Here is a 13,014-nt window from a genome sequence, read left to right as displayed (position 1 = left end):
TAGTCCTAACATGCCCCGGTGGATTGAATTCAGATTACTATCAACAGTAGTCCTAACATGCACCGGTGGATTGAATTTTCATTTCATCTCTCGTCTCGTCAGGTGTAAAGATTTATTAAGGGGCAACCATCCTATTTTCATAACAGGTTATACTTTCATCATCAAAAATCAAAAAAAAAGACAGAAGATTTATGTAAAGCTCAAAGCTCAACAAAACAATATACAAGGGGCGGTTAGGGTTCTGGAAGTAGTTGAATCTCTTCTCATCTTGGTATTTTGTAAAGAGGCATGTTTTGTGCCTTATATTGCATGCATTTGTATGGATGAATAATGCATTTGATGTGAAAGAATTGGGGGATAAAAATACCAACATCCACATCTCTAAATTGGAAAGTTTGGTTGAAAATGCTTTAACATAATAGTATGACGAAAGTTTGTCAGAATTATTTGTTGGATAAATTTTACTTCGTACCCGTTAAGTTCAAATATTTTCTCTTTGGCCATCATTATTTATTTATTTAATTTTTTTTTTTCACCACTTGGTCTCCAGTGTTTTTATTTTTCCTAGTTTGCTCCGAAAAACCTACGCCCATCAAAATTGCTACTTTGGTAGCTACATGGTATCACATGACATAATAATACATTATTATACAAATTTAGATATAGATCCAAACCCAAAACCAACCTACTAATGTTTGGGTCAACTATTGACAACATAGCTTAATGACAAGGAAAGAAATGGTGAGATCCTGACAACAAATGTGAAGATAACAGAAACTGACACCATAAGCATCGACCAAAATATATGCACTGTTAATTTGGGTAGAAAGCAATTACATGTCCTTAACTCGTTGTACATGCATGTCCTTTCTTCCTTTCCCTGTTTCTCCTTATTTGTTTGTTTTCCGTCTTGCCGTCATTTTGTTTTCATTTCTTGCTGGCATAATTTTACATCATAAAACCACCCAACTTTCAAATGCATTTGGTCAATCAGTCAAGTGTGACAAAGTGGAAGTCTCAAGTTCTTGCTCTCTTTCAATGGGCACACTTCTCGATGGTGGACCAAACATACTCAATACCACCTGCAATCCACAAACACAAACCTATATATGGTTAGTAGTCCAATATTTTGCATTACAGTATGGTCATTTACATGACAGGGCACATATGTGGTGAAAAATGCCACTTGAAGCCCCATGTGATCACGTACTTTAATTTTTTGGGGGGCAACTGTCCATGTTTTGAAAAACAACTACATCATGTGCTCACAGCAAGATATTGAATGCCAAATGAAGCCAATAGATGATTGGACAGCCGCCTTGGGGAAGAAGCTATGACACATTGCCGTATTGTTCTAAGTGATATTAAATGTACTAATACAATACAAGCAGGTGACATCATTTGTGTGGGCAGTAGGAGAATTTAATTGACTTACCGGCAAAAACACAAGCCCATGTAAGAATCCAATAATAACCAATGCCAGGTACATTTGAAAGTAATAAACCTGAAAATGCAAAAGCATCATTTAAAATTCTCTAAACTGACAAACAAACAAAACTGAAAGTCAGGGATGGATCATTATACCACAAAAATCTCTGATTTTGCGAAATAAAGGACAATGACTCCAACTAGCTTTGTGAGTGTAATTCCACTGCAAGACATAAAACAGCAAAGAAAAATGAAGAAAAAGTAGTAGTCAAATAACAATGTCGTGATAAATCAACTCCAAGCCCACCCACCATACACAAGCACACCACGACAGAAGCTAGAGAAAGGTTCCAAATGTAATTCCCAATACTAGTGAGGGGAAAAAAAAGGAAATTTGACTGCTGTAGCTTTTGTCTATTTTCTGTAACGTGGAGAATTAGGCAGTGTCTGTCCATACCAAACTCATAAATTTGCAAGTTGCAACCAAGTTACAGAGGGCAATGTTCAGAAACAGTTGTGTGGACAGGAAACAAGAACAAAAATGATTCCGGGACAAATAGTTAGCAAGAAGATTCTCCAACAATGCTAAAGACGAATAGTTTAATTTCTCTAGGCATGGTGACCATTAGGTATCAGCTATGTTAGGGAAACCAGTTTTTGTTTCCGCAAAGTAAGACCCAGGATGATGAATTTTAGCATTAAGTATGAACCTCGATGCAGGTTGCTGGAAATTTGTGTTAATGTATATGTTAAAACCTATCACCTACTTCATCCACTAAACCTAACCCACTACACCATCCACTAAACCTAACCCACTACACCACTACCACCTCACCTACTCCACTAAACCTAACCCACTACACCACTACCACCTCCACTTCACCTACTCCTTACCTACTACACACTCACCCTCTTCTATATATAGGAATCATGAATCATTGTAATAAATATAACATATATCATCAATTCAACAATCAATAATACAATCATTTCTCTTTATACATTAAATTTCTACATGGTATCAGAGCTATAGGTTAAGCTCTTGGTGCTCTTCGCCTTCTGGCGGGCGGCAACTTTGCCTTAACCGCCCGCCAGACCTCAACCAATTGAAACCTCCAACACATACCTTCTCTCCAATCACCGCCAATAACCACTGCAGCAACTCAAACCACTGCTAGCTCGAATTGACGCCAACTCTTCTCGCAACCAGTGTTTCATTTCGGCCTACTGCAGATACAGATTGCATCTTCGTCAACCAAGCGCCCCTGAGTTCGGTATCATTTTTATTATATCCATTGGAATAATGTTAACAGTTGCGAAGGAAACTGAATTTGAATTTTGGGGATTCATTTTTGTTATGCCTGCTGCTGTTATGTCTGGATTTCGTTGGACCATGACTCAGATTCTTCTTCAGAAAGAAGTATATGGTCTGAAAAATCCACTTACCCTGATGAGCTATGTAACTCCAGTGATGGCAGTGGCAACTGCTATGCTCTCTCTGATAATGGATCCTTGGGATGAATTCAGAACAAGCAATTACTTCAATAGTTCATGGCATATCACTCGGAGTTGCCTTCTCATGTTTCTTGGTGGAACTCTCGCCTTTTTTATGGTATTGACAAAATACATTCTTGTTTCAGTAACTAGTGCAGTAACTGTGACAATAGCAGGAGTTGTCAAGGAGGCTGTCACCATCTTGGTTGCTGTCTTTTACTTCCATGATCAGTTTACTTGGTTGAAAGGGGCTGGCCTTATTACAATCCTGTTTGGCGTGAGCTTATTCAATTGGTACAAATACCAAAAGCTACAAAAGGGTGAAATAGGTGAAGAGAATGTGGCAAGGTCATCGACAACCAATCCAGCTGCAAAATATGTTATTCTTGAGGAGATGGATGATCAAGATGATGGCCACCAATCTCTCTCTCTCTCTCTGCACCTGGGCTCTCTCTTCTCGGTGGTGCATGAAAACAAACAAGGCAGCATGTTTGGTTTTTTCAGAGAGAAACACAGGGCTTTCACAAGAACATGTTTTTTTCTCTCTCCCACTTTTCTTTTTCCACCACCCACACCACACCATCCCTTTCTTTTCTTTTCTTTATTCTCCACTCACAAAACATTATCATCACCTTTTGCACCTCACCCGTTGCTCCACTTTCTTTCTTTTCTTTTATTTTATTTATTTATTTATTTATTTTATTATTAAAAAAAAAAAAAAAAAAAAAAAAAAAAAAACACGGAGGAAGAAGACGAACTGCAAACTCATTTTATTCATATCGGGCCTCACCCCGATCACCATTTTACAAAAAAAAAAAAAAAAAAAAAAAAAAAAAAAAAAAAAAAAAATACAAACAAAACAACCACACCCACAGTGGGATTTTTCTTTTCCTTCTCTATTCTACTGCAGGTCTCTTCTTCTTACTTTTATCTTGGGCGTCCCGTGCCAGTCCGGTCTCCGTGTTTCCTTGTCCACCGAGCACGTTCATGCCCCCATACTCCTCTACTGCAGCATATGGAGGACCTCCAAATCGGAACATAACGGTGGCCTTCCGCTTCAGCTCCTTGTTTTCTGCCCTTAGCACGCTTATCTCTGCTCGCGCATCCTTATACATGCGTTGGAGCAGAGCCAGCTGGGAGTTTAACTGCTGCACCTCATTTGCCCTACTCTGCAGCCGGTTCGACAAGTTTGTGACCGCCGTCATGCTTTCCACACATGCCTTCAACGTATACTGATTGGCCTCCACATCCGACAGCACTGCCATTCTTTGCTCCACAGACCGCATCGGAAAGTTCAACGGAGCAAACTCCGGGGCACTTGGTTGAGGTTCCAGTGCCACCGCTCCAGTAATCTCTCTTGTTGACTCGTTGAGGTCGGGAAAGAGGGTGAGCAGACCGCGGGAAGACGAAGCCATTTTCTGGGCAACCAAGTGTTACAGACTATTTTCTGGGCAACAGAGTATTACAGACTATCTCTCCCCGCAAACGGAACTATCTTTCTCAGCAACACGAAGGATTTTTCAGAGGTTTCTCTCAGTTTTTCTCTGCCTCAGCCTCTGCCTTCGTCTTGGTTAAATAGCCGAGGCAGCCACGCGCATCGCGCGCCTCTTGACGCCCGACAAACTGGCACGCCTTTTCATGGCACATCCTTTGATAAAACGGGCGCGCCAGCCAAGGCACTCACGTGCCTCGCCATCATGTCCGGCACATCTTTTTATGACTTGGGCTCGCCTTTTGATGGCACGCCTTTTTATGAATTGGGCACGCCTTTTGAAAGATTGGGCACACCTTTTGAGGGTGCGACTTTTTAAGGGTCCGACAAGACTCTGTAAACTGTCCCGACATAGATCCCGGTTAGTTTCTACAAGGGTCCGACAAGACTCTGTAAACTGTCCCGACATTGATTCCGGTTAGTTTCTACAAGGGTCCGACAAGACTCTGTAAACTGTCCCGACATTGATTCCGGTTAGCTCCTTCATGGGTCCGACAAGACTTTGTAAACTGTCCCGACATTGATTCCGGTTAGTTTCTACAAGGGTCCAGCAAGACTCCGTAAACTGTCACACCAACTGTCACCACATTGTCTGCTACAACGGTCCGACATGACCCCATAAACTGTCTTCTACAACGGTCCGACATGACCCCATAAACTGTCTTCTACATCGGTCTGACACCGCCATCCAGTGTCCTCCACACCGTTATGACACCACCATACAGTGTCCTCTACAACGTTATGACACCCCCATACAATGTCCTCTACAACGTTATGACACCACCATACAGTGTCTTCACCATCGGTCTGACACGACCATACCGTGTCTCCTCTCCTCTTTTCTTTTATGTATTCGTCTATTTTCTTGTTTTGTTACTCTCTTCAAACTCAAGTTGGCTAGTTCCTATCCCCCTTGAGTTTGCGGGGGGCTGTTAAAACCTATCACCTACTTCATCCACTAAACCTAACCCACTACACCATCCACTAAACCTAACCCACTACACCACTACCACCTCACCTACTCCACTAAACCTAACCCACTACACCACTACCACCTCCACTTCACCTACTCCTTACCTACTACACACTCACCCTCTTCTATATATAGGAATCATGAATCATTGTAATAAATATAACATATATCATCAATTCAACAATCAATAATACAATCATTTCTCTTTATACATTAAATTTCTCATTGTAATAAATATAACATATATCATCAATTCAACAATCAATAATACAATCATTTCTCTTTATACATTAAATTTCTACAGTATATAAAAAGATAGTGGCATGTATATAATATGATAGTGGTGTTGGTAGTAGATAGTGGCATGTATATAATATGATAGTGGTGTTGGTGGTAGATAGTGGCATGTATAAAATATGATAGTAGTGTTGGTGGCAATGTATATAATATGATAGTGGTAGATAGTAGTAATATATAATATGTAAGTGGTATATAATGGGTTATAATGATGTTTGTAATATCTCCTATATAAGGAGTGTCATTTGGTCTTGTAAGATAAGAAGTTTTGAATATAACAGAAATATATTCCTTCTTCCTCATATTTTCTAAGTTGGTATCAGAGCAACAAAAAACACAGCAGCCCTAAAACCGTCATAGCCATGTCGGAAGTCACGTCCGAAACCACTTCAACCCCTGCCGCTGCCATTCCGGTGAAAACGTCCAACTCTCACTCTGTCCAAATCACCACCATCCGCCTAAATGGTGATAATTTTCTCCGCTGGTCACAATCTGTCCGGATGTATATCCGTGGGCAAGGAAAGATCGGTTACATCACTGGTGACAAGAAGGCTCCTGCTATTAATGATCCGCTGTTCGACAGTTGGGACGCTGAAAACTCCATGGTTATGACATGGTTGGTCAATTCCATGGAGGAGGATATAAGCTCTAATTACATGTGCTATACTACTGCACAAGAATTGTGGGATAATGTTAGTCAGATGTATTCTGACCTAGGAAATCAATCTCAAGTTTTCGAATTAACTTTGAAGTTGGGAGAGATTCATCAAGGAGATGATTCCGTCACCAAATATTTCAATTCGTTGAAAAGGTTGTGGCAGGATCTTGACATCTTCAACACATACGAATGGAAATCGGTTGACGACTGCAACCACCACAAGAAAACTGTGGAAGACAGCTGTATTTACAAGTTTCTTGCCGGCCTCAACATTGAGTTCGATGAAGTGCGAGGAAGAATTATTGGCAGACCTCCTCTCCCATCCATTGGCGAAGTATTTGCCGAAGTCAGACGGGAAGAGAGCCGAAGGAGCGTCATGCTTAAAAAAAAAGGTACTGGTGAATCAATTGAAATTTCTGCTTTAATTAGCGATGCTGCGGCCAACAAGGCTGCAAATTACCAGCGCAAGTTTGATGATAAGCCACGGGTCTGGTGTGATTTTTGCAACAAGCCTCGCCATACACGCGAAACGTGTTGGAAGATCCATGGCAAACCTGTCAACTGGAAAAGCAGCAAACAAGGAGAGAAGAATCGTGGCTTTCCTACCGCTAATGAAGCCGATTCAGGTCCCTTCAACAAAGAGCAGATTGATCAACTCTTAAAGCTGATAAAATCTAACTCCTCATCCGGTACTCCTAGTGTTTTGTTGGCACAAACAGGTAGAAATCCTAAAGCCTTCTCTTGCCTAAACTTCTCTCCGTGGATCATAGATTCCGGTGCCTCCGATCACATGACTAGTTTTTCCCATTTATTTAGTACCTATTTCCCTTGTTCTGGTCATGACAAAATCAGAATAGCCGATGGTAGTTTTTCACCTATTGCAGGAAAAGGATTTATTAAACTAACTGAGAAAATTAATCTCAATGCTGTTCTTTACGTCCCCAACTTAGCCTGTAACCTTTTGTCTGTCAGTAAACTATCTAAGGATTCTAATTGTCGTGTTACATTTTTTGAATCCCATTGTGAATTTCAGGACCAGAACTCGGGAATGATGATTGGGCGTGCTAGGATGCTTGAAGGTCTTTATTACTTTGATGAAGTACCTGTTAGTAATAAAAAAGCTCAGAACTTTAATAGTACTAGTTCAATCTCTGTTCGAGAAAAAATAATGCTATGGCACTATAGGCTAGGACATCCTAGTTTTCTTTATCTGAAACATTTATTTCCAGAATTATTTAAAGGGATTGATTGTTCTTCTTTTCATTGTGAAAGTTGCATTTTTGCAAAATTTCATCGCTCTACTTATTTGCCAAAACCTTACCAGGCTTCCAAACCTTTTTATTTGATTCATAGTGATGTTTGGGGCCCTTCTAAAATCACTACTCTTTCTGGTAAAAGATGGTTTGTTACATTTATTGATGACCATACCCGCTTATGTTGGATTTATTTGATGAATAAAAAATCTGACGTGAAAAATTTATTCACAAATTTTTACAATATGATTGAAAACCAATTTCAAACCAAAATTGGTATTTTACATTCTGATAATGGAACAGAATATTTCAATGAGCAGTTGGGTGAGTTTTTGGAAAAAAAGGGGATTTTTCATCAATCTACATGTCGGGATACCCCTCAACAAAATGGCATTGTAGAACGAAAAAATAAACATCTACTTGAAGTAGCACGTGCTATAATGTTTTACATGCATGTTCCTAAATATTTATGGGGTGAAGCAATTTTAACAGCCTCTTATTTGATAAACAGGATGCCTACAAAGGTGTTAACATACAAAACACCTTTTGATTGTCTCAAAACTTTTTTTCCTGACACGAGGTTGTTTTCTGATTTACCCGCCAAAGTTTTTGGATGTACTGTCTATGTTCATGTTCCCAGTCAATTTCGTTCAAAACTTGACCCCCGTGCTATAAAATGTGTTTTTTTGGGTTATTCCTCAAACAAAAAGGGGTATAAGTGTTTCGATCCTCAAACCAAGAAATTTCATGTGAGTATGGATGTGTCATTTGTGGAAACAAAATCCTATTTCCCCAAAGTGGAGTAGAAGATCGTTTTTGGGATATTTCTATCCCGCTCCCCAATGTCATTTATCCTACACAAAAACCACATCTATCTGATAATGATCACTTAGGAGAACCAAGTTCTATGGTGCCTAGTCAAGAAGATTCTTGTTTAGGGGGAGAAGTACTACAAAATGATCTAAATCCTGAGCTTCAGGTTTATACTAGGAAGCGATTTCATCTGAGGAATAATGACCCAAATGTCCATCCTAATGACCCGAATGTCCACCCGAGTTCTGGCATCGAAATTTTAGGTAATCCTATTCCTTCTATTTCCGACCTTGATGTTCCTATAGCAATTAGGAAAGGTGTCCGAAATTGCATTAAACATCCTATTGCAAATTACCTCTCCTATCAAAGACTGTCTAAAAACCATAGAGCTTTCACATCTAGGATTTCACACTTGTTTGTTCCAAGGAATATACAGGAAGCATTGGATGATCCGAATTGGAAATTAGCAGTCATGGAGGAGATGAATGCTTTAAGGAGAAGTGGTACTTGGGAGATAGTTGATCTACCCAAAGACAAGAAAACAGTTGGGTGTAAATGGGTGTTTACGATAAAATGTAACGCAGATGGAAGCGTTGAGAGATACAAGGCGAGACTGGTGGCTAAAGGCTTCACTCAAACTTATGGGATCGACTATCAGGAGACGTTTGCTCCTGTTGCTAAAATAAATTCCATCAGAGTACTGTTATCTCTTGCAGTAAATTCAGATTGGCCTCTACATCAACTTGACATTAAAAATGCATTTCTCAATGGTGATCTTGAAGAGGAGGTGTTCATGAGCCTACCGCCGGGATTTGAGCAGAGACTTGGAAGCGACAGAGTATGCAGATTGAACAAGTCATTATACGGACTCAAACAATCACCAAGAGCGTGGTTTGAACGCTTTGGGAAGGCAGTTATCAGTTGTGGCTTCTCGCAGAGTCAAGCAGATCACACAATATTTTATAAACATTCAAAAAACAGTAAAATTGCAATTTTGATTGTTTATGTTGATGACATCATTTTAACTGGTAATGATGAAGCAGAGTTAGCAGCCCTCAAAGAGAAACTCGCAAAAGAATTTCACATTAAGGATCTGGGAGCCCTCAAGTATTTCCTTGGAATGAAATTTGCAAGATCCAAGGAAGGTATATTCGTTAATCAGAGAAAATATGTTCTTGATCTCCTTAGAGAAACAGGTATGCTTGGTTGTAAGATGGTGGAGACTCCGATCGAGCCTAACTTGAAGTTACAAGCTGCTAAGGCTGAAGAAGTCAAAGAGAGGGAACAATATCAGCGACTTGTAGGGAAATTGATTTACTTGTCTCATACGCGGCCTGATATTGCCTTTACAGTCAGCATGGTAAGTCAGTTCATGCACTCATCAGGGGCAGAGCACTTTGAGGTCGTTTATAAGATCTTAAGATATTTGAAAGGAACTCCAGGGAGAGGCTTACTGTTCAAGAAACATGGACATCTTCAAGTTGAAGTATACACAGATGCAGACTGGGCAGGAAGTGTTACAGACAGGAGATCAACATCCGGATACTGCTCCTTTGTAGGTGGGAACCTAGTTACATGGCGGAGTAAAAAACAGAATGTGGTAGCTAGAAGTAGTGCAGAAGCAGAGTTCAGAGCTGTTGCCCATGGAATCTGTGAAGTAATGTGGATTAAAAGAATTCTTGAAGAATTAAAGCTTTCTCACCCGACACCTATGAAGGTCTATTGTGACAACAAAGCAGCTATATCTATAGCTCATAATCCAGTTCTACATGATCGCACAAAACATATAGAAGTGGATAAACATTTCATCAAGGAGAAAATCAATGCTGGCATAATCTGTATGACCTACCTTCCAACAGGTGAACAATTAGCTGATGTGCTAACGAAGGGACTACACAAGAAGCAATTTGATAAGTTGACTAGCAAGCTGGCTATGGAAGATATCTTCAAACCAGCTTGAGGGGGAGTGCTGGAAATTTGTGTTAATGTATATAATAAGATAGTGGCATGTATATAATATGATAGTGGTGTTGGTGGTAGATAGTGGCATGTATATAATATGATAGTGGTGTTGGTGGCAATGTATATAATATGATAGTGGTAGATAGTGGTAATATATAATATGTAAGTGGCATATAATGGGTTATAATGATGTTTGTAATATCTCCTATATAAGGAGTGTCATTTGGTCTTATAAGATAAGAAGTTTTGAATATAACAGAAATATATTCCTTCTTCCTCATATTTTTGGAGTTCTTCTTCCTCATATTTTCTAAATCAGGTGGAATGAATTTACTCTTCCTAAACGAAAGAAAAATCAACCACATGCAGTTAATAGGCAGCCATGTTGCCATCCTTAGCCAAAAGTTCACATTTGTTAAAATTAAAATACACTTAACGGATTGTCCTTCAAATTTACAAGGATTAATCCCAAAGACAATGGAATAATACAGGTAAGAGAACTCTAGCACCTCAGAAGAACAAGTTGGGGTAGTGTGGGATCCTAAGAAGTACAGGACACTAACAACTTGACCGTGGATCAAGGGTACTTTAGAGTAAGGGTATGATGGTATTTCCGCACTTGTGGCATGTTGCCATAATTTTTATGTATTTATAGTTAAGGGGGAACAGCTCTCTCTCTCTCTCTATATATATATATATCTTGTAAAATTTCTAATCATAGTAAAAACCGAAACAACTGTGGATGTAGCCCTCATTTGGGGTGAACCATGTAAATTTTTGTGTTCTTATGTGCTTGATTAGATTCCTGCTTTTATTCCTGTTTGTATTCTATGTCTCACCGATCCTAGTTAGGTATATCAATTCCTAACACAACACATTTATGCATTTTATCAGTCTAACTTCTGCATTCTGCAATTCTGTCAGATATACTCGCATCTGACTTTCATATTATCACTTTTCAGCTGAGTATTGCTCAGAAATTCCAACATGCTTACAGAACATCTCTCACATATCAATGTAATTAATGGTTAATAACCTGAAGACAGAAGATCCCATCGTACGCAGAGCCTCCTTTGCCCGTTGGCTCCTATCTCCATGGCTTACCTGTGTTTAGAGCAGAAATGTTGTCAACAGAACAATTGGTTTTCCTAGCAAGTCCTGTTGAATTGGCTCTACGCCAAACAACAGCTACTGCCTCCTTCAATAAGACAAGTAATCACTACTACAAATCCTTGAAACAAAATAAAAACTGCATTTGAATACTGACAGAGAAGGCATGTGATATGTGCACACAGAACTCAACAGCAATCCCTATTGACATTATGAGGTTCACCACAGAAACAGCATTCAGTTGGATATCCAGAATTGCCATCACACCCTGCAGAGTTTTTATCAAGAAAATTTTGGTTTCCCTTTTTTTCTTTGGACAAATTGTGTAGCCAATATATAAGTTGTAAAAATCAATGTATAAAGAGAGAAATACAGAGAATATTGTATCTATTGATGTATTATTGATTGATATAATGTTGTTGTTATTTTCTGTCTATTACAAATGGTTCCTTATATAGATGTAGGTGTAGTGGATGGTGTGTAGTGGATGGTGATAGTGGTGTAGTGGGTTAGGTTTAGTGGAGTAGGTGAGGTGGTAGTGGTGTAGTGGGTTAGGTTTAGTGGAGTAGGTGAGGTGGTAGTGGTGGTAGGTGATGGTAAATTCTAACAGCCCCCCGCAAACTCAAGGAGGATAGAAACGAACCAACTTGAGTTTGAAGAGAGGAACAAAACAAGAAAATACATAAAAAAAAAAAAATGGTAGGAGACACTGTATGGTCGTGTCAGACCGTTGGTGAAGACACTGTATGGTGGTGTCATAACGTTGTAGAGGACACTGTATGGTGGTGTCATAACGTTGTAGATGACACTGTATGGGGGTGTCATAACGTGGTAGAGGACACTGTAGGGTGGTGTCAGACCGATGTAGAAGACAGTTTATGGGGTCATGTCGGACCGTTGTAGCAGACAATGTTGTGACAGTTTACGGAGTCTTGCTGGACCCTTGTAGAAACTAACCGGAATCAATGTCGGGACAGTTTACAGAGTCTTGTCGGACCCATGAAAGAGCTAACCGGAATCAATGTCGGGACAGTTTACAGAGTCTTGTCGGACCCATGAAGGAGCTAACCGGAATCAATGTCGGGACAGTTTACAGAGTCTTGTCGGACCCATAAAGGAGCTAACCGGAATCAATGTCGGGACAGTTTACAGAGTCTTGTCGGACCCATAAAGGAGCTAACCGGAATCAATGTCGGGACAGTTTATAGAGTCTTGTCGGACCCATAAAAAGTCGCACCCTCAAAAGGTGTGCCCATTCTTTCAAAAGGCGTGCCATCAAAAGGCGAGCCCAAGTCATAAAAAGATGTGCCGGACATGATGGCGAGGCACGTGAGTGCCTTGACTGGCGCGCCCGTTTGTCGTCTGGCGTCAAGTGGCGCGCGATACGCGTGGCTGCCTCGCTATTTAACCAAGGTTGATGCTGAGGCTGAGGCAGACAAAAAACTTCTGAAACTCCTTTGAAAACAACTCTTCCTTTGCTGAGAGAGAAACTCTGTAATACTCTGTAACCAACCCGTCTCTGAAACACTCAGCA

The 13,014-nt window shown here is 40.0% G+C and overlaps 1 protein-coding gene and 1 pseudogene across 4 annotated transcripts in view; one reads left to right on the top strand and one right to left on the bottom strand.

Annotated features, from left to right (window-relative positions):
* Positions 1-628: 628 nt before the first annotated feature.
* The window catches only part of LOC114293354 (uncharacterized), a 54,539-nt gene continuing 42,153 nt past the window's right edge, over positions 629-13,014 (bottom strand). For 2 of the 3 annotated variants that reach the window (XM_082913753.1, XM_082913754.1), the window contains exons 35-39: positions 11,638-11,748; positions 11,407-11,474; positions 1,585-1,651; positions 1,436-1,504; positions 629-1,082 (exon numbers count right to left, since the gene is read on the bottom strand). In XM_082913753.1, the coding sequence (XP_082769879.1) occupies positions 987-1,082; positions 1,436-1,504; positions 1,585-1,651; positions 11,407-11,474; positions 11,638-11,748 (411 nt within the window). In that variant the 3' untranslated portion in view covers positions 629-986. The remainder of the gene's footprint in view (positions 1,083-1,435; positions 1,505-1,584; positions 1,652-11,406; positions 11,475-11,637; positions 11,749-13,014) is intronic. The other variant, XM_082913755.1, reaches the window with a different exon arrangement.
* On the top strand, positions 2,143-3,785 carry LOC145820711 (putative sugar phosphate/phosphate translocator At1g06470 pseudogene; annotated as a pseudogene). Its single transcript, XR_014362809.1, has 2 exons — positions 2,143-2,148; positions 2,588-3,785. The product of XR_014362809.1 is annotated as a putative sugar phosphate/phosphate translocator At1g06470 pseudogene (transcript).

The sequence above is a fragment of the Camellia sinensis genome, chromosome 2 (genome assembly GCF_055761805.1).
Source record: "Camellia sinensis isolate YWXY chromosome 2, ASM5576180v1, whole genome shotgun sequence".
NCBI classification, from domain to species: Eukaryota; Viridiplantae; Streptophyta; class Magnoliopsida; order Ericales; family Theaceae; genus Camellia; species Camellia sinensis.
This window is presented reverse-complemented; position numbering and strand designations above follow the sequence as displayed.